This window comes from Sinocyclocheilus grahami, unplaced genomic scaffold, assembly GCF_001515645.1.
Source record: "Sinocyclocheilus grahami isolate Dianchi unplaced genomic scaffold, SAMN03320097.WGS_v1.1 scaffold8.1, whole genome shotgun sequence".
NCBI lineage: Eukaryota > Metazoa > Chordata > Actinopteri > Cypriniformes > Cyprinidae > Sinocyclocheilus > Sinocyclocheilus grahami.
The window spans coordinates 1,386,708-1,409,327 of record NW_015505187.1 but is presented as its reverse complement, the minus strand read 5'-3'; the positions used below and the strand labels follow the sequence as shown (position 1 = coordinate 1,409,327).

Sequence of the window (22,620 nt, the reverse complement as noted above, 5' to 3'; positions counted from 1 at the left end):
CGGGGGGGGGGGGGGGGGGGGGGGGGGTATCTTCAAATTTACACACAATAACGTTGATTCAGTTCAGAATATCACCAGTAGGTGGCAGAAAAGCTGCGTTATTGTCACATTGTATTAACTATTAAAAAAAACTGAATAGGTCGCTAAGTGAATAGGTAACTAAACATACTTTAAGACAACATAGGCCAACGTAATATTAATTATTTTATAATTAATTATATTAAGCAATATGGCGAGATATTATTCAGGCGCATAAAATAATACCATCATCATCTCAATGAGATCTGTTGCTCAGCTACGCGACTTTAAACCGGTGGGCGTGGCTTTCCGTCTAAAAGCCTGCGCCGATTGGCCGAATCCATAGGTGTGTCAGGAGGTGTGCGCTGTCGCATCCGGAACGAGCGAGCTGGACCGCTGTCAGAGTGCTTTGACAGCAGTTTTTTGTCAGCAGTGGTTGCGGTGAATTTTAAATAGGACGCTTGAGGAGTACTACAGCCTCTCTCGCACCACCGAGCTGAGTGTTGGCAGTGTCACAGAGCCCGTGTGTATTACTCCTGCCTGCATGGCGGCCTGGGATTGGGAGGTAGACGCGCAGCTCTTGTAAACGACGAGCTTGAGTAACATTATGATCATGTTTTATCCGGTTTTATGGCCGTAATTACTGTAATCGTAGGCTTTTAACTGGAGCAAAGTAAACATTCACATAAGAACACATGTCTGTGCTATTTTCACAGCGAGAGTCTTATCACATACTCTGTAAAGAATAATACTTGCGCTTGCTATAGTTGATCAAGATTTAAACTCTTGCTGCAACCAAAGCGAAACTTTATAGCTACACTTACACGCGCTCGGTCGATCTTTAAAGCTTGTAGATTCAGTCACTGGCTTGGTTTAGTTAGTTAGTTAGAATGTTATAGTGATATGATATTATGTATCTTTATTAGTTTATTTATTGTATATATATATATATTCATTCCAGTGTCCACTAACGTTAATGTAATGTTAACTAACATAATCATGCACACGCGTGTATCATTTATAAATTTTTTTTTTTTTTTTTTAATACTCTTGTAATAGTTAAACTCAGTTAAATTTTGAATTCTTTTGGTTTAGGCTTTATCTAGGCCTATGAATTCAAAATTCTAATGTAACTACGAATGAACAGAGATGAATCTCACACTTGGCCGTCTAAAATATTCACTAGTAGTTTGCGAGTTAGCTTGATTAACCTTTGTAAGCATTTAAGGAGCAATAACATAAAAGTACTTTAGATATTACATTTAATCTCATATTCACAAGTCAAATTGAATGTTGTTTGTTATAAAAAATATTGCCTTTATTTTCCATTACAGTTTGTACATTTAAAAGCTTTTATGAGGAATATGTCACAGTTGACTAGAAAATGTAAGTTTTTGTGATAAGTCATCTGATCCGTGCAGATGTGTTATTTTAGTATCATTGATATACTATTATAGTTTGTAGTCATTATATGAATATATACGGTGAAGAACATTATGCAGGGCAAGCATGATGGAGCCTATAGAATGGAGTTATTTATATGCCCCTAAAATTCTAAAGATTGGGGCAAACTGCCCATGTATGAGTTTTTGTCTCATATTTATATTTTATGATGTAGTTAAGCAATACTACACAAGTGCTGTTTTGTCCCGGATAGCACAAGGGCAAATGTGATATTGATTTTATACATTTAAATACAAAATAATTTAATACTGTGTTATATTTTAGACACAATATTGTCTGTTTTTGCTAACACAAATATTACCTATTAAAGCCACAGCAGAACTGTTGTGCTTCTCCAAGCAACACACAATTTCAAAATTTGAACTAATCAGGTAAACCAATGATTTAATGACCCTTTCATAAAGAGAGCATTTGCTTCATTCCTGAATGAATCAGCTGTTTGAACAAATCAAATGATTAAATGACTCAATGACTTATTCATTTAGACATTTACTGCCACCTACTGGCAGTTTTAGTTTCTTACTTAGATTATCGTTTCAATTCAAGTTCATATTTACACATTAATTAAAAAATCTGGAAAAAATTCACATTAATAATAAAAAATAATAAAGTAATAGCTCACCCAAAAATTACAAAAAAAGGAAAAAATAAATAGAAAAAAGCTTTCTAAAGCAACTTAAAAAAAAAAAGAAGTATTTAATGCTTTTCTTATGTGACACAATAATAGATTTAAATGATCTTTTGTGGGTAATGTCTCAGCCAAATTTGATATGCGATTAATTAATCACAATATTGTGTAATTAACTAGATTAAACGATGACAGCCCTAATTTTAATTTTAGTTCATGTTTAGTAAAATTTTGTTGTGTTTGTCATTTTAATAAGTTTTTTTTTAAATGTCTATATAGATTTCAAGTAGTTTTTAAGTAAGAAGTTGTTGTTTATATATCTTGTTTTATTTCAGTTACTGTTTATTTTATTTCTAGAAACGAATATGCAGTGGCCCCCTTTTTAACATCTTTTAACCCACTTGCTCACTGTCCCTCATCTTGAAGAATTCATTAATTAATAACTCTCTAATGTGCTTAATGCAATATTTTCAGTTCCTGGACATTTACATTCTCTGCAACTAATTGAGAAACCGGTGGCGTTTAGCACAACTTTTGTAGCCCACATATCAGTGACAACAGGGCCACATGGGCTTGTATATTCGGTCCTTTTACGTAACATGCTAAAAGGGTCACACATATCTTAACTCCCTGTGCCTGACGTCATTGTGTGGGCTCTGAGAGTCTCATTCGAGATGTCAGTTTATGAACAGTTAAATTACATTTTATATAATGATATTCACATTTTACTTTAGTTATTTGATGCATCTTAGAAATCTGATTCATAATAAAGTGTGTATGCAGGAGCCCTAATACACTTTTAGGCAACTTTGAAAGTAGCTCCCTTAAAATTAAGTAATTTTATAGCCTGTTTCATAACATAACTTATCTCTGTGGCCAAGTTTCTTTCACCCTATTGGCTTTGTGAAACACTTTTGATTATCATATATCATCTCAAAGATTAGATTAATGCAGATTTATGGAGTGATTGTCATATTTAATTTGTCGTAACACAGACACAGACTTTTGGCCATGACTGTATTCGGCAGGTTAAATGATAGAGAAACATCTGGCCTACATGGATGCACCTGTTTCAATTGCCCCATGTTTGCATTTCATAGTCCATATGAAGCCGTCTGCCCTGACTTAATGCTGAGTTGTCTCTCTGTAGGCTGAATGTACTAAACAGACAGGATGTTTCCTGGGAGTGTGGAACGAAGACATTCCTGACCTATTGTTGAAATCCCAGCGGTTTTGATTATAAATGCATCCATCCAGACATTAAGGTTCTCTTATCTGATGTGTTCAGCTCGCTGCGGTGTCCGTTTGTTGGTGTAACGCCAGCCAAACTCCTGAACGGAGAGAAGCAGGCATGCAGGGTGTGTGTGTGCGGATTCGGACTTTGGCCCTGGACGGGGTGCGTGTATTTATTGGCAGCTGGTAGAGCAGAACCGTGAATCGTGATCTGGTAAGCACTGATTTCATTCTGCTTTGCTCTGCGCTTAGGTGATGATTCGAACCCGGTTGGTTTGTAATTGTTCTGTCCGCTTTAAGCAAAGGCCTCACAGCCATTGTGAAAAGTGAAGTAGTTCTCTTTTGTGCAATGATATGTTTTTTTTGTTGTACCTATATTTTAATCAGTGGCAAATAAGAGTGATTTTAAACTTTCAGTTTTAAAGATGTTTTTATTATTTACGTTTTGAAAAACTTTTTAGCAGTTTTAAGAAAAGTAATTCCCTTACACTTTTTTATGCATGCAAGTGTTAACATTTTGATCATTCTTTTCAAAAAGGTTTTTAAATATATTTTTCAAGGTAAAGTTGTTATTATTAATTCATGAACATACTTACGTTTTTGGAGAGTTGTACCATGTTACATTTTACAACCTGAACAGACTTTGTCAGATTGTCATTTTAAGAGACTTTTTGACCTTGACACTCAATCATGAGGGTCTTCAGGGGTCCTTTCTGAATGATCATTTATTGTCTGCATTTTTTTGCACGTCAGTTGCATCATTAGACCTTAATTTAGAGACAAAATTATAATTACAAAATATTCGGAGAAATTCTAAGAAATAATACTTTAATAATAATAACAACAACAATAATTATTATTATTTAATAATTAATTAATTAGTAATAAATAATGGCAAATAATTTTTTTAAGAATTAAATTATTTTCATAAATATTTTTTCTTCATGATATCGGGAAAAGTTGTAATTATACTTTGTACCAACCAAAAAGAATGAAATTAATTTTAATTCAGAAATTAAAAGCACGCTTATCACAGAAAAGGTGTATTTAAGATGCACTTTAATGCATTTTGAGTAATCAGTAGATCCAAAAAAAAGTCATTTCATTGACCTTTCACCAACACTGAGCAAATAGACTTGTCTTTATTTTTGCCAAGTAGTCTTGACCCACATCCAAACTGGAGAGATTTATTTGTTGCACATGCTGCTTGGAAGACGTGCATTTTATCATGCACTGAATCAATATTTCTTTCAAAAACAAACACACATGGTCTGTGGTCACAGATTCATCTTTATACTTCAGTTCTGTTGTTTCTATCCGGTGGGTAGAGATTCTGCTTGGTCATTGGTAGTTGGCTGATGCAGTGGAAATTTCTACACAGATGTGTTTGCTTTACATCTGTTGCCTTATGCTGTTTCGCAGCGAGTCCAAGGCTGGTTCTGAAGTAATGATGGGGAGCACATGATCAGTATAACCTGTCTGTAAAACACTACTAAGTTTTTGGGATAGGATTAAGTACGTTGACATTCATTGTCTTGTTGTGGATCTAAACTACCCCCTGGGACTGCTGTATTGTTACTACACAGTCAAACCGGACAGTCGGTAAAAATCAAGCAGGAAGGAGGTATGTATTAGTTTCCCAGTCCTGTCAGCTGTGACCCTCCACAACAGGCCTCCTCCTCTTCAGCACGTAGGCTATGAGCGTGTGTGTCCTTCTCTAGCCAGAATGAGAAACACGCAAACCTTGCACGGCAAAAATCATGTTATTACCAAGCATTTTTGCAGGAAAAAATTCTAAACTGAATTAAAACAAGATACATTTACTTGACAAGCTAAATGACACAAGATATATATTTTGATTGAGAATTTGATCAGTTTTAATGTTTTGTTATTTTGATACCATATGCAGATTTATATTGTTTTAAGGATATTTAGATTATTTTTCTTTACAGCAAAATATACATTTTTGTACAGCCGTCTCGTGACTCGTCTTGTTCTGTTTATTTAAAAGAACTCATTGAGGATTCCTCTCGTGCATTCATATGTGTTATTGTTCGGCTCTTGTTTTGTAATCTGCGCTCATCAATGGGTATAACATCTGTTATGAACAAGGAGGTGTTGAATCCTATGCATCCGTTGGGATATTTGGGTAGAATTGATCGTAGTTTGGAAGCGTCTAAGGTTTGGTTCTGCTGGTTAATGGCTCAGCCGGTCTCCATGGGCACATTTCCATTACAGCAGAAACTGGCGTTTCTCCTACACTTCGCTTGGCTCTCACTCGTTGTCATGAGGCTCAAGTCATGTGAGTGTCTGGGTTTACACTGAATAAATATAGTAGCTTCAGCTTATCGCTCTCTGTCTCGCACCCTAATACACAATTACTGTAGGTACACAAATGTAGTCTCACTCACTCACTCAAACAAAGAAAAATATTCTTTTAAGGATATTTAGATGCACTTTTGCTTCTCAAGTACATTTTAAGCATGCTTTACAAAAAAAACGGGGGAATTACGACGTTTTTTTTGCAGTGTAGTAACTAATATGCAGTCATTATGGCAGTCTGTATGTTTCTCCAATAGGAACGCTTGTCGCTTCACTTGTCTGTGCACGTTGTGTCACAAGCAGAATCAGGTGTGAGTCAGAAATGATTGCCGTACACAGTTCTGAGAGAGCGGACGGCTGTGTACGTTGACCGAAGGATCACGCTGAGCTCAGGTTTCAGCTGCAACAGCTGGAGACAAACAGATGTGAACAGCCTGGTAAGTTTTTTGCTGTTCTGCTTTGGCCGAATCCACAGAGTAGAGAGATCAGGTTTAACTTTAGAAAGCTGGATGGCTTCCCCTCGCAGACAGAGCTGGAAACTGGGATTCTCTGCCAAGAGCTGATTTATGATGGGATTCGGCAGGAACATCTTGTCTACTGTCAGTAGTCAATGTTAGTGCAGATTTTGTCAGCTTTTTAGCACGGGTCGGGCAGTACTGCAACAGAGGAAAAGTGTTTTCTTTTAGATTGGCTGTGTTCGTCACTTGAAGGTAAAGTGTATTGTTGTTTCCTCCCAAAAACAGTGATCTGTTGCAGAAGGGCTTGAATGCGGAGTCTGGCATTGGTTAGCCTTCTCCATGTGACTGCTGTAAGAAATTAAAGGGTTGAGTGGAATGGCATTTGAACCGTTGTCCACAAGACCCCTTGAGCTGCCATAAAAATTTCCTCGAGAGCGTCTGAATCCTTTTGAGTGGTTAATTCTTTTGTAGAGGATTTTTATCTCCTGCTCGCACTTGGAGCGTCCGGCCGTAGTGTGTGAGTGAATGATACTGTGATATCAAGCAAGTGAAGCACATCAAAATAACTGCCCTGCAACCCCTTGAAACTACTTAGCAGCCGCATAACAACACCACTCACGATTTCTTTGAAACATGTATAAATTGAAACCAGTTTGATTTTACACTGACATATCTTTTACACCTAATCTTCATATGACCGTAGTCGATGGAGCACTTGGTCTTTGGTCGGTCTCTTTAAGTTCACATGGCAGGACGAATGAGATCACATTCCTGTGATGAAACAGGCCAAAGCCTTTGAAATGCTCCCTTCATGTCTAAATAAAACGCTGCCATATCTGTGCCTGGGGTTTCCTTGGCAACCCCCCCTTGAACATGTTACTTACGCCACTTGTTTAGCGTTGCTCTGAATGGAACTTCTTCTAGTCACTGTTTCACAGAGCACAGGCTGCAGTTTGCATACCAAGTAGATATTGAGTCTCCTTTTTTATCATCACAATCAAACAGTGCTGTTTAAAAATGATCAAATTAATAATAAATACAATAACCATTAAAATAATAATAAAATAAAAGCTTTTATTTCTTTGTTTATGCATTGATATCGGGGCATTAGTCTGAAATAAAAATTATGAAGCTTTACATATGCAAAGGGTTTTTTGATGACAATGATCTATTTTGTTATTTTAGTAAATAAAAAAAATCAACATCATTTAAAAAATAAAATAACTATCTTTTTTATTTTAGTGTACATAAAAAGTCAATGCAAAACTATCAAAAATGATCTAATAATAATAATGGAAAAAAATTAATAATTTTTGAATGAATAATTATTATTTTTTTGCACGTTTGCCTTTAAACCCAGTGTAATCTGTGTTGCGTCTTGCAGCCTTTTAAAAGATATGAAACATTTTCTTCACTCTGTTTTCACTTTACTTGCAATTGTTTGTCTTTGCAGACTGATGAATGATTCAAAGCTTGCCGTGGTCCAGCGCCATGGTAGACATGCCAAGCCTGTACAGTCCCTTGTCCCCGCTGGGCGATCCAATTCTAGACAGCCCTCTGTGTGGAGAGCTCATTGGTGACATGGAGGTGCTGGAGGACATCTCACAGTCCCTCAGTGACGATACCTTCAACTCCCTTCACGTGCTGGACTACCGGAGTAACAACACAGCAGCAGACAGCTCAACTGGCTTAGGTAGAGCATACGGACACACACACACACACACACACACACAATCCTAACCAATCAGGCCCCTTAAAAAAAAAAAAAAAAATTAACACTCTAATGGTAAAGAATTAAATACCTTTGCATTCATCTTATGGTATATAAACAAGTTTGGACACACTTGCCAGTTTAAGCTTAAAATTAGTTCTTCAAATGATGTATATTATTTTATATTATACAATTTATAAAAAATTACATTTGTGCATTTACAAATTATGTTCATGTTGTGTAAAAAATAAAAAATAATGGTCACACTTTATTTTAAGGTCCAATTCTCACCATTAACTACGACTTTTGCCTCAGTAAACTCCTTATTTGCTGCTTATTAATAGTTAGTAATGTAGTTGTTAAGTTTAGGTATTGAGTAGGACTAGGGATGTAGAATATGGTCATGCAGAATAAGTGCTTTATAGTACTAATAAACAGCCAATATGTTAATAATAGGCATGCTAATAAGCAACTAGCTAATAGTGAGAATTGGTCCCTATACTAAAGTATTACCAAAATAATCATAAAAAATATGTTGTGTCAGTGTAAGTATATACATGTGCCCATGGGTGTGTTTGTCTTGTAGATGTCTTAACACCAGCGTCTAGTCCATCCTCAGAAGTGTTTGCGTCCAGCAAGGTTCAGGATGAGAACTCTTCTGGTTCTCTGGCCCTCGAGTGCCGCGTCTGCGCCGACCGGGCCTCTGGTTTCCACTATGGAGTGCACGCGTGCGAAGGGTGCAAGGTAAGCTCGCACGCAATGCGCACAGTGGAAAATTCTCACACGGGTGCCAAGAGTCAATACCAAAATGCCCTCAACTTTTTTTTCATTAGTTAAGACACTGTGTTACACTTTCATAACCACAAACCTATCCGGGACAGAAAACACTTGAGCGCACACACCAGAGTCAACAGAAAGCACACGAGTTTCTGTAGTATTTTCATAGCTGCTTTTGCAAAAAGACTAAGAGTTCCCCCGAGGCTTGTTCTCCCTTCGTACATGTGAGGTGAAGCGTGTACAAGAGCTGTTGCTTCATGCGGTGCATGTCAAATTGATCAGTAGAACTGCACACAACACACCCCAGCTGACTTGAGCCTGGGTCACGGCCGTTCTCATTCCTTTAAAGTTAACTACTACCAGCCCAGTTATTGTACTGTGCCATGTGTTTTTCTCCAGCAAGAGCAGACTTTGACCGTTGGCACCCCTTAGGGTGCAATTAAGCCAGGACAATTACAACAAGGTTTATTGCCGATGCGGTTTACCACTCTTTCACGTTGTACTTTGGTGAGACCAATTAAAATATGCTTTATAAATAATTTGTTTTAGTTAATAGTTATAGTTAAGCTCGTTTCAAAATTAAATGCTAATTAAAACTATTTCCGAGAATTTAAAGGAACACTATCAGTATCAGTGTGGACCGACTTAGTTCCTTATTCAGTTCAGGTCACTGGTTTTGAGCTTCACGCGCCTCTAGTTTAACAAAATTTCATGTTAGTTAATTATACAGTTTGACATTTACACAGTGTCCTAACTAGGAACGATTTTATAAAGCAACAAGCACTAAAAGCGATACTCCCATGTAAATCTGCGACAAGGATGGGACGTTTTGTTTGTCTCATGTTTTTTTGTTTGTTTTTGGTGTTGTGCTTTGTAGCCCCGCCCACATTTAAATTTCATTGGTCTAAAAAAGCGTCTATTACACATCAAATGTATTCTGAGAAAAATTAGGTGTGTGATACCTAGAAAAAACATTCATCTTAATTGTCGCTTGGCTGATGGAGGATGCTTCCATAAGTAAACAATTTATTAACATATACTGTATATAACATAATATATACAAGCAATATCACTCTCGAGTAGACATGAGATATGGCTATATATCGGCGCGGCTGTGATTCGGCCATAGGCCAAGTAGGAGTGTCTTTAAAGGCCCTCTTTTGTGCAGAACTACTTCCTTCCGCCACAGATTCAAATCTAAAGTTGACAGTTTAACAGTGTAATATCGCACTCTTATCAGCCAATCAGATTCGAGGACCAGAAAGAACTGCTGTATAAATAATAATACATAATTTGTTTAAAATAACACAAGCTCAGGATATTTTCACATTGTATTCAATATGTAATAAATCAGAAATACCCCACTCGTGATTTTATTAAGCTTTTACATGCCTTGTAAATGCCAGTTGCCAACAAGTGGCTAAATGCAACTCTTGCTATCTGTTCTAACTTAAACTTTCCAGCTTGTAGATTTTAAAATATATTGAAATATTTCTTGGAGGTTTAGTGGTGGTGATATTAAAGTCGTGCAACTGTGATTTGTTAATAGTTTGTTAGTTTGTTTATAACCAGGGATGCACATACGTTTTTCAGTCTGGTTCTTATGAGAGCACCTTGGAGATTTGGTTTGATGCTCACCCTGAACATAGTGTGACCCATTAAATATAGCAATAAAAAAGAATTATAATAATAATCAATGAAAATTTGGTTTGATGCTCACCCTGCACATAGTGTGACCCGTTAAATATAGCAATAAAAAATAATAATGATGGAGATTTGGATTGATCAGGGCTCTAGACTAACTATTTTTACTAGGAGAACTGTAGCCCCTGACTGAAAATTTTTAGGAGCACAAGCAGAAAATTTAGGGGCACACCTTAAATCAGCCTGCGATGCAATCGTTCACATATTTTCCCCATTTTAACTGTATTACCGACAAGTGCTTTGATAATAAATAGACTTAAATAGACTTGTTACAATGTGCAGTATTTTTTTAATTTCAGAGAGATATGACATATATATGTCATATAAATTACATATGGTTTGGCATTAATAAGTGCAGTTACTAATAATATTACATGTTCATTTCTTGTTTATACACATTTGACAGTAAAGCACTAAGCTTGAGTTGGGAAGCTTACAAAATATATTTTACTAACAACAGTAACATGTGCAAAATCTAATTTTTATGTAGAAAATATATATATTGTACTCTTATTAAATGTACCATTACTCTCCTATAGTCTTATATGAAATTGACCAACAGCTTGAGCAACAAGTGATTTTGTGTGATTTAGTCGCAAATTGAACAAAAGTTTGTTTTTCAAAGCACTTTGTGACGTTTTTTTACTTCATACACAAAAAACAGTGAAACTGACAAAAATCAGATTTCTTGATGATTTGATGTTTTATAATAGTGATTTTATCATTTCAAAATATAAAGGAAAAAGTATAAATGTATGACTAATAAGCCAATAAGTGCTCCTCTGCTGGCATCTACAGGTTATAATGGGGATTTGATGTATTTTTTAATTTTACATAAGTGTTTGTTCAGCGCAGTATATTTTGGTCAACCCATTGAAAATAACATTCAAATTGGATCATGTAGGAGCTTTTGTTACGCTTTTGTTTCGTTTGCCGTTTTATGTTTCTCATATGCAATAGAAATGGCAACGCGACTTGAACAATTCAGTGGTTGCGCCAGTGCGACCGCGCACAAAATTTACACGAACCGGCAGAAAAATTGGTCCCAAACAGTCTGGAGCCCGGTTGATGCTCACTCTGCACATAGTGTGACCCATTAAATATAGCAATAAAAAATAAAATAATTAATATTAGTAATAATGGTATTAATGCACTTTATTTATTTTTTGTTTTAATAAAATAATAAACAAATAAATGAAATAAAAATATAAATAAAGTGTGTTAATACTATATTTTCATAAAAAAGGGAGTATTAAATAAAAATATAATTATTTTATAGTACACTTAAAAAATACAACACTGATATTTACATTTTCTTTTTATTTGTCTTTTACTTTTTTCTATGGATTTTCATCATTTCAAACCTAAAATCAGCAAGCTTTTATTTTGGCGGGTTTCTGGCAAGTAAGAATGCGTGCTTGCCTGTTTTAGCACTGCCAAGTGAAGTGAGTCAGTGAATGTAATGTCTCAGTTTTGCCTTTTGTTCTGAAACCAGCAGTGCATAGCCTAGGTTTATGCTTTCAGTTCAATTGGAATTTTTTTACAGTAATCAGTAATCCAAAGTTCTGTCATAAAACACTAGATGGCACAGACCGATAGGTCTAACTCAATCTGACATAATGACATCATAATTCACATGGTGCAGCTGATTGGTTTCTTTTCACATCAGCAGCCAATGAGCTTGCTGCTCAACATTAAAATACTCGACTAGTGCTTGCTGTAGCAGTTGCAGCGCACTTGAAAATCCTCCACCTTCCCCAGCTCCACCTGTATAGATCTGCTACAGGCTGATTTATTTTGTTATATATTTTATATATATTTTATTTGTGCAGCAGCAGCATCTCTTACATGCTCACAGCAGCATGTCTGTGGATGTATTGGCAGTAGCAAGTCTCCGTACTTGCTCTTTCACAGCAGCGTAGCAAATCTATTCCGCCAAGACCAAACACATTAACATTGCCATGTATATTACCATGCTAAACTCGAGTTGTCATGACAGAATTTCAGTTGACTGTGCAGCCGTCAACCATTTAGGTACACAAATTAATGGTCTAAACGTATTTACCCAGCGCATTTTGGTCGTGTATGCGCACCACTTACTAGCCTAACTTTAACTTGTTTCTTCTGGCAAATGTGTTTAAGTGTCAGAATTCATACAAGTAGTTTTTGAACAAAAGTTTGTTTTTCAAAGCACTTTGTGACGTTTTTTTACTTCATACACAAAAAACAGTGAAACTGACAAAAATCAGATTTCTTGATGATTTGATGTTTTATAATAGTGATTTTATCATTTCAAAATATAAAGGAAAAAGTATAAATGTATGACTAATAAGCCAATAAGTGCTCCTCTGCTGGCATCTACAGGTTATAATGGGGATTTGATGTATTTTTTAATTTTACATAAGTGTTTGTTCAGCGCAGTATATTTTGGTCAACCCATTGAAAATAACATTCAAATTGGATCATGTAGGAGCTTTTGTTACGCTTTTGTTTCGTTTGCCGTTTTATGTTTCTCATATGCAATAGAAATGGCAACGCGACTTGAACAATTCAGTGGTTGCGCCAGTGCGACCGCGCACAAAATTTACACGAACCGGCAGAAAAATTGGTCCCAAACAGCTTGCAGCCCGGTTGATGCTCACTCTGCACATAGTGTGACCCATTAAATATAGCAATAAAAAATAAAATAATTAATATTAGTAATAATGGTATTAATGCACTTTATTTATTTTTTGTTTTAATAAAATAATAAACAAATAAATGAAATAAAAATATAAATAAAGTGTGTTAATACTATATTTTCATAAAAAAGGGAGTATTAAATAAAAATATAATTATTTTATAGTACACTTAAAAAATACAACACTGATATTTACATTTTCTTTTTATTTGTCTTTTACTTTTTTCTATGGATTTTCATCATTTCAAACCTAAAATCAGCAAGCTTTTATTTTGGCGGGTTTCTGGCAAGTAAGAATGCGTGCTTGCCTGTTTTAGCACTGCCAAGTGAAGTGAGTCAGTGAATGTAATGTCTCAGTTTTGCCTTTTGTTCTGAAACCAGCAGTGCATAGCCTAGGTTTATGCTTTCAGTTCAATTGGAATTTTTTTACAGTAATCAGTAATCCAAAGTTCTGTCATAAAACACTAGATGGCACAGACCGATAGGTCTAACTCAATCTGACATAATGACATCATAATTCACATGGTGCAGCTGATTGGTTTCTTTTCACATCAGCAGCCAATGAGCTTGCTGCTCAACATTAAAATACTCGACTAGTGCTTGCTGTAGCAGTTGCAGCGCACTTGAAAATCCTCCACCTTCCCCAGCTCCACCTGTATAGATCTGCTACAGGCTGATTTATTTTGTTATATATTTTATATATATTTTATTTGTGCAGCAGCAGCATCTCTTACATGCTCACAGCAGCATGTCTGTGGATGTATTGGCAGTAGCAAGTCTCCGTACTTGCTCTTTCACAGCAGCGTAGCAAATCTATTCCGCCAAGACCAAACACATTAACATTGCCATGTATATTACCATGCTAAACTCGAGTTGTCATGACAGAATTTCAGTTGACTGTGCAGCCGTCAACCATTTAGGTACACAAATTAATGGTCTAAACGTATTTACCCAGCGCATTTTGGTCGTGTATGCGCACCACTTACTAGCCTAACTTTAACTTGTTTCTTCTGGCAAATGTGTTTAAGTGTCAGAATTCATACAAGTAGTTTTTTTTGTTTGTTTGTTTTGTTTTTTGAAGATCTTGTGAAGATAAACAAAATGTTTAAGAATCATAAACTTTTGTAGGTCACAGAGCCTTTTTTCTGCAATAATCCAAAAGCCAAGCTAACCAGAATGATAGTAACTTATGGGTCGGTCTGTAAATATGCAGCGCTCTATTAGTATATGGACAAATTACCAATAACCAAGATTAAAAAAATGCTGCAAAATTGTTCATTGTTATTTCTTGCCAACTAATGTGTTAACTAATGTTAATTTGTAGAAGCTTATTTTAAAGTGCCACCTAGTTGTTTAGTAATTTGCTTTTAAAAAGCAATTCCACATGACAGTTTTAACATTTATGTTTATGTTTTCTTTTGAGATAAATCTGGAAGAATAAATGAGTCATTTGCAGCATGCAAATATATTTTAAACTTAACTTCCTAAAGCTTTTGAGAGCAGTAGGAAATAATGCATCAGCAGCATGGAAGGTGTGTCTGTCCTTGGTTGATATTTAGGGGCTGTACTGTGATGAGCCGTTTCCTCAGGCCGGTTTTATCATATGGTATGTTCGGTGCGTAGAGATGCATCATCGCTTCTGTTTTTAGCGCTGGGAACGATCCATGACAGTCTGTCATGAGGCCGAGCTCTCGTCTGATACCTGTTTCCATTGTCAGGCACGCGTTCCGCTTTTTGCCAGTTAAATAATTCGCCTGGAGGGACACAGAATGTCTGTGCTGTAACCGTGACCCTTACTACACATACCAGGACCCGTCCACAGTGTCTATTCTGATGAAGATGTGTGGGAAGACTCTTTAAAGCTCTGCTAGCCCTTCATTCACTGCACCAACATTATTATTCTTGCTTTTTTATTTGATTTTATCTGAATGGTAAACAGCAATAATCCCAGTGCACCTTTCCCCAAGCATCCTAAGCAAGACCTCAGTAACAAATTTTTGAAAAAGCATTTAGCATCAGGTTATGCATGCTTCTCTTTTGCTTTGAAGACTAAGTATGTTTCTCTGAAGAACATTTCTCAAAAGGCATAATGTCTTTAATTTATTATTATTTAGTAACGCAGAACGGAAATGCTTCTATAAGTTGTAACACCTTTGTGCAAGTAACATTGAGTTTAGCTGTACATCTGTGTGTGTTCATAGATATGCTGTGTTCTTGAGAAATGAATATTGTTATCTTGTGAATCAGCCTTCTTATCGCATGTGCAATTAGCGTTCGGTTTATCAAGGTCATTTTATTACAGTCTTGTGTGATTCTGCTCTGTTTTGGAATTTAGGGGCTAAAGTTCTTATACAACCAATTCAAAATGTAAACATAAATATATTACAAAGCGGTGCAAGAACAAGCTGACGTTCAATTTGGTATCATATAAATTCTGACCAGTCTTAATTCACACTTCCACAAATTAAAGCCTAAAAAGGTTTTAAAGTCTTAAACATACAGTTACGGCATTAAATGTTGCACGCACTGCAAAGAATTTTCCTCAGTATTTTTTGTCTGTTTTCCAGAAAAAAAAAATCGAAACATCCTTAAATACATATGGAGTCTTGTTTTCTGAGAAATTAAGCTAAAATTAAACTAAATTAAGTGAGTTTTTACAAATATTAGTCAATGGGTTATGAAAACTAGTTTCCCCAGTGAATTAAGATTTTTTGATGAGCCCACTGGCAGATATTTGTTCTTGCATTTAACTGACTTTATTTGGATCAATTTCTCATAAAACAAGAATTCTTAATTTGTGTAGTTTTACTTCGCAAGTAAATGTATCTTGATTTAAGAATCTTTGGACAGTTGCACTGGAAAGCAAGAGTTATGTCCAAATTCTTGTGGTTGGGAGCTATTCAAGTCTTTTTTTTTTTTTATTATTATTTAATTTTTGGAAAATGAATTAAAAAGTAATAGAGATCTATTGTAAGTTGTATTTTCAAACTTTGAGGGCATTGACATTGTATTCCATTCAAAAAATGTCTTTACTTGGTCTTTAAAATGCCTTAAAAAGTCTTACATTTCCCTTCATAAAACCTGCAGAAATAGTTTTTTTTTTTAATCATGTCAACTTGCATTACATGTGATTTTTCATGAATTTTCCACAGGGGTTCTTCAGGAGAACCATTCGACTCAAACTGGAGTACGACAAGTGCGAACGCAACTGCAAGATCCAGAAAAAGAACCGCAACAAATGTCAATGCTGCCGTTTCCGCAAGTGCCTTGCAGTGGGCATGTCCCACAACGGTAAGAGCTTCACAAAGAGCATATCTCTGACTTAGATTATACAGAATCAGTTTATGGCTTGATGATTTAAGATCTTTAATTGCTTTATCTGAAATCAAGATGGTGTTCTGTTTTATGACAATAATAATTTGTAATATGTAGTTATTTAGTTCTGTAATTAAAGGTCAGGACAATTAGATTAGAAACAGAGAACAACAAACTTTTTTACACACTCTTAGCTTCGACATCATGACGTAGCACAAATCCACACCTTCCAAGTGCTATCAGAAGCGGCATGACCGGAGATGAAACAGGCGACACGGAAGATACGCCGTCCCGTTCTCTCACGAGACTTTGACCCAAACCGAGGATAGCTTCTTCTGTTAATGGGCTAATGTCATGTGCCGCTGTTAGCACAATCCCTTCAGAGGCAGATCTGTATCATATCACGCCATACAACTCCCCAACCCCACCGTCGTCTGCCCTTTGTCCCGGTACTGATGAAGTGGCAGCAGTCTGTTGACCTAAAGTTGTACTACTGTTGGTTTGTGTATAAACTGGGGCTGACGATTCAATACGTTAATGTACCGTGATTAATTATTTAAAAAAAGAACGCAACCAAATAACCGCAGTCAGTGCCTCCTGACCCAAATTTAACTTTGGGGATTTTCCTATAATCCGAGCAATTCGAGTGTAGATCTGCACACAGACCAGTAGTTAAAAAGCGTTTATGTTTTTCACATTCTTGTATTTTATCTGCAATATTAAGTTTTTCTCAGACAGACTGACAAATGCAACTGCAACACAGCAGACTGTTAGTCAGTGATGTGGAAATAAAACAAACATTGAATTAATTAATTCAATTATATAAGTAACAAATCATTATTTATTTAATGTAACATTTCACATAACATTTAGCAGATGCTTTTATCCAAAGCAACACAAAAGAGGAACAAACGCACTTTTAAAAAAAAGAAAAAAGCCAACAATAATCATAATATACAATGTCAGGTTTATTAGAAAACTAGATTAGGAAGGAAACAAGAGAAGAGGAAAATGCAGAGAAAAAAATAAAAAATGTGTTTATTTATTTATTACTGTTTTTTCTTCTTCTTTTTAATCAGCCCTAGTATGAACATTTTAAGCATGTATGAATACAGTATTTATTTTAGTTTTTATACAATACATTGTCTGTGGCAGCATGCATGAGCTTGCATTTGGTTTCATTGGTACTGTGTGTGTGTGTGTGTGGGGGGGGGGGGTCTTACAGCTATCCGTTTTGGGCGCATACCCCAATCTGAGAAGCAGAGGCTGAAAGCAGAGCAGGACGTCTGCGGGAAAGAGCAGCACGAGTCCCAGCAGCCGGACACGAAGAGTCTGGCCAGACAGATGCATGAAGCCTACCTCAAACACTTCCACATGAACAAAGCCAAAGCACGCGTGTTTCTCACGGGCAAGACCAGCACTCCGGTGAGCGACTGCTGTGTTGAGGAACTCACTAGCTCACTCACTCACTCACTCGCTTGTCATTTATGTTGTATTGCTCATGCAACTTTAAAGCTTAACAAAAATGAGGCGATGTTTAAACACTGTCCATTATAGCAGAGAGATCCCAAATGTTTTTGTCAGTTTAACCCCCTTTGACCTAAAATAATTACATGAAGTACCCCTTGAAATTGTAATTCAAATTTGTTGTAATTTCAGTCATTTTTACAACAAATGCGTTCCAAACCTGTATGGTTTTCTTTTTTCTGCGGAGCATAAAAAAGATATTTTGAAGAATTTTGCTAACCAAACAGTTTTGGTTCCTGTTGAATTCCAATGTATTTTTGTCCATTCAAAGGAAGTCAATGGAAACTGAAACTATGTGAATATCAGCATTCTTCAAAATGTGTTCTTTTGTGTTTAACAGAAGAAAGAAATTCATACATGTTTGAAACTGCATGAGGGTGAGTAAATGATGACAGAATTTTTATTTTTGGGTGAATTACCCCTTTAAGTCAGTTTGTTAGTAATTGGTTGCTTTTTTGTAGTTTAAGGAACTACACTACCAGTCAAAAGTTTTTGAACAGTAAGATTTTAAAAGTTTTTTAAAGAATTCTCTTTTTTTTTTTGTTTATTTTATACGAAATACAGCAAAAGCAGTAATATTGTGAAATATTTTTACTATTTATTTTGCTTTCTATTTGAATATATTTGAAATGTAATTTATTCCTGTGATCAAAACTGAATTTTTAGCATCATTACTCCAGTCTTCAGTGTCACATGATCCTTCAGAAATCATTCTAATATGCTGATTTGCTGTTCAAGAAACATTTATTATTATTATTATTATTATTATCAATATTTAAAACAGTTGAGTACACTTTTTCAGGATTCTTTGATGAATAGAAAGATCCAAAGATCAGCATTCATCTGAAATAAAAAGCATTTGTAACATTATACACTTGGAGTCAGTATATAAATATATATTTTTGGGGGTATTATAGAAACTAATACTTTCATTTAGCAAGGATGCATTCAATTGATCAAAAGTGATGATAAAGACATTTATAATGTATAAGATTTCTATTTCAGATAAATTATGTTCTTTAGAACTTTCTATTCATCAGAGAAACCCTACTCTTGGGTTTATGTTTTCAACATAATAATAATAAATGTTTTTTGAGCAGCAAATCAGAATATTAGAATGATTTCTTAAGGATCATGTGACTGGAGTAATGGTGCTAAAATTCAGCTTTGAAATAACAGAAGTACATTACAATTTAAAATATATTCAAATAGAAAAGTTATTTTAAATAATACAAATATTTCAAATTTCTCCTTGAACTGTTTTGCTGTACTTTGTATCAAATAAATGCAGGCTTGGTGAGCAGAAGAGACTTCTTTTAAAAAGAAACATAAAACAATCTTACAGTTCAAAAACTTTTGACTGGTAGTGTACTGGTGTCAAAAATAGTTAATTATTGACTGTATTTTAATGACTCTAAATGAAGTAGCTTGGCGAGCTGCGGTTTCAAAGTTGCTTCCCCAACACTGAGCGACAGGGTGTCAATTGCTAATTAAGAAAACAGTGAGCACTAATTGCACAAGCTATTCAGCACACTTTGAGTTGCACGGTCTGAACGCACACCTGTTCTCTGACTGTCCTCTCTCCATCCTTCATCGAAGCCCTTCGTCATCCACGACATGGACACTCTCCAGCAAGCCGAGCGGAAACTACTCACCCAGCTGCTGGGCAACGTGCCATCCAGAGACGTCTCTACTCTACGGGAGAGAGAAGTGGAGGCCCGGATCTTCCTGTTCAGCCAGTACGCCTCGGTGGTGACGGTCACGGAGCTGACGGAGTTCGCCAAGGCCGTGCCCGGCTTCGCCACCCTGGACCTCAACGACCAGGTGACTCTGCTGAAGTACGGAGTGTACGAGGCGCTCTTCGCCCTGCTGGCCTCCTGCATGAACAAAGACGGGCTGCTGGTGGCTCGCGGCGGAGGCTTCATCACCCGAGAATTTCTGAAGAGCCTGCGCAAGCCCTTCAGCGACATGATGGAGCCGAAATTTCAGTTCGCCATGAGGTTCAACGCCCTAGAGCTCGACGACAGCGACCTGGCGCTGTTCGTGGCCGCCATCATCTGCTGTGGAGGTGAGATGCAGAGAGAGCATGGGAAGTGAAATAGAGGCGGTCTTGAAAACATTTGGAAAGCATTATCTAAATGAAACGCTACTTAACAGTGACTAGCAGCTTTTGAAAATTGGCTCTACTCAGGAAGGAATTACTTGACACGAAATTGATATGGCATGCTGTTACACGATGTACTCCAACTAGAGCTGGGGTGTTGAAACTGGGGGCCGTGGGTCATACAGGGGTGCTAAAGAAGAACATTATTTAACCAAATATAAATTTTTAGGGCTTGCCAAACTTTATTTTAAAGTAAGTATTTATCATATATATTTTTAAAAAGTTATCTTAGGGTATTTGTTAAGTATGGGGAAAGTAATTTATTTATGTATGCATGGATAAATGCTATGCTCATATATCTAGTATCATTAATGTAATAGTAGGCAGAAAAAAAACAAAAGGAATATTTTAAATTGCTTGATTAAATTGCTTTGACTTACAAGTACAGTGAAAAAAAATCTTATTCTATTTTTTACACTTACTATTATTCTGACACAGTATAAATGGGTATTTATACATGATAATTTATATATAAGGTTATATTTAGGGTCTTTTGCATCAAACTTTGGAGACCCCCTATTTTTGAATGCAAATTTAAAGGACCATAAGACTACTACAGTAATGGTGCATTAAATGTATAAATAAATACATACATATATACAAACATACATATTTTATTTAACCTGAAGTACTCTCAGGCTCATCTTACTCCATATTAAAGGGATAGTTCTCCCTAAAAATAAAAATTCTGTCATGAATTTCTCACCCTCATGTTGTTCCAAACCTGCAAGACCTTCGTTCATCTTCGGAACACAATTTAAGATATTTTTGATGAAATCTGAGAGCTTTCTGACCCTGCATAGATCGCAATGGAGCTAAATGTAGTAAGGACATGGTTAAATTAGTCCATGTGACAACAAAGAAAGAAGAGAAGAGAAGAAATTGTTAACTATTTTAACAACGTCCTTACTACGTTTCTGGGCCTCGAACATATCAGTTGCATTGCTGTCTATGCAGGGTCAGAAAGCTCTCAGATTTCATCAAAAATATCTTAATTTGTGTTCTGAAGATGCACAAAGTTCTTATGGGTTTGGGACGACGCGAGGGTGAGAAATTAATGACAGAATTTAAATTTTTGGGTGAACTATCACTTTAATGTAATCTCCTTTGCTGAACTTTAAGTAGGTTAGTTGTGGTTCAAGTTGTTTTTATGTCACCTCTGGAGTCCCACAGCCAGCAGTTTTTGAAAGGCATGACATAATAATGGTCGGAGTGAGATGGGGATTTTGTTCTCTTGAGGGCTAGCAAAAATAAATAACCACAGTTTCCTCTCCTGCTGCCGTGCAGCAGGGACCCGAAAGTAGACGCTTCCACAGACTTGTAGCTCACATCTTCTCAAAACCTAACAGAACCACCGACTCTGGGGGGGGTCACATGGTGTGAGGCCTTTAAGGTTGGAGAAAGGCCGGAATCCCAAGTGGGAGTTTTGAGATACTGGGGAGTTTTTATGACCCTTTGTGTGAGGGCATGGTAATTTGCAGATGGAACTTGAATGGAAATTAATAAAGATTCTCAGGACACTAATATATTGCCTATGTACCAACATATAATATACACGCTCGTTTAGATCATCAGAAGGCGAATTCATAGATACTAAACATGGTAGGATTACATATAGGTAAGATGACAGGAACGAGTGGTTCCATCATAAGCCTGCATAAAACAGTATAAAATCTCAAAGACAACATACACAATGAACTGAAGGATATGTGTGTTCATTCAAAGAAAGGTCTTCCTATGGATTAATTAGAAAATAGTCCATTTCTACTGGGCACTGTGTCTCTTTCTAATTCAAAGGCAGTGATTTTCCCTACTCACATTCCATTAGGTCGTGAATGGCTCTGGTCTAGCAAAGGTGTCGTGGTTGCCATGGTAACCAGTGGCCTGTGGTCATTCACAGACATCCTGGCGCCCAGTCTATTGGGTGAGGGGTCTGTGATGACTTGTTAATCTAATGAATAACTGATTTGTTAAATCAAATGAAAAATTGTGTTTTTGATTGGTCCAGATGCTACAGACCGCAGCTTCCTGGAGGCTGCTCTGTTTTCTTACAACCTATATATGCTAAAGAGACGCAGCGTTAGCAAAAACAAAAAATGCATAATTCAGGAACACACTGTACAGTAGTAGCAGTGACGTCATGATGTTTAATACAAATTTTGACACCATAGCAATTGAACAGGAAAGTCCTTTATTTGAAAAGTCTGGTATTAATATCAAAATGTGACCCTGGACCACAAAAGCGGTCTTAAATAGCACGGGTATATTTGTAGCAAATAGCCAACAATACATTGTATGGGTCAAAATTATCGATTTTTCTTTTATGCCAAAAATCATTAGGATAATAAGTACAGATCATGTTCCATGAAGATATTTTGTAAATTTCCTACCGTAAATATATCAAAACTTAATTTTTGAATTGCTATGTATTGAATTGCTATGCACTATGCATCGCTAAGGACTTCATTTGAACAACTTTAAAGGCGATTTTCTCAATATTTTTTTTTTTTTGCACCCTCAGATTCCAGGATTTCAAATAGTTGCATCTCAGCCAAATATTGTCCTATCCTAACAAGATACATTTCCATACATCAATGGAAAGCTTATTTATCATTTGTA

At 36.2% G+C, this 22,620-nt stretch overlaps 1 protein-coding gene across 1 annotated transcript; it reads left to right on the top strand.

The window, feature by feature from the left end:
* Positions 1-384: 384 nt before the first annotated feature.
* LOC107591011 (peroxisome proliferator-activated receptor alpha-like) lies at positions 385-19,934 on the top strand. Its single transcript, XM_016280006.1, has 6 exons — positions 385-583; positions 7,577-7,816; positions 8,421-8,578; positions 16,148-16,286; positions 17,536-17,735; positions 19,437-19,934. The coding sequence occupies exons 2-6, from the start codon at positions 7,585-7,587 to the stop codon at positions 19,932-19,934; spliced, it is 1,227 nt and encodes a 408-aa protein (XP_016135492.1). The 5' UTR covers positions 385-583; positions 7,577-7,584.
* The last annotated feature ends 2,686 nt before the right edge of the window (positions 19,935-22,620 follow it).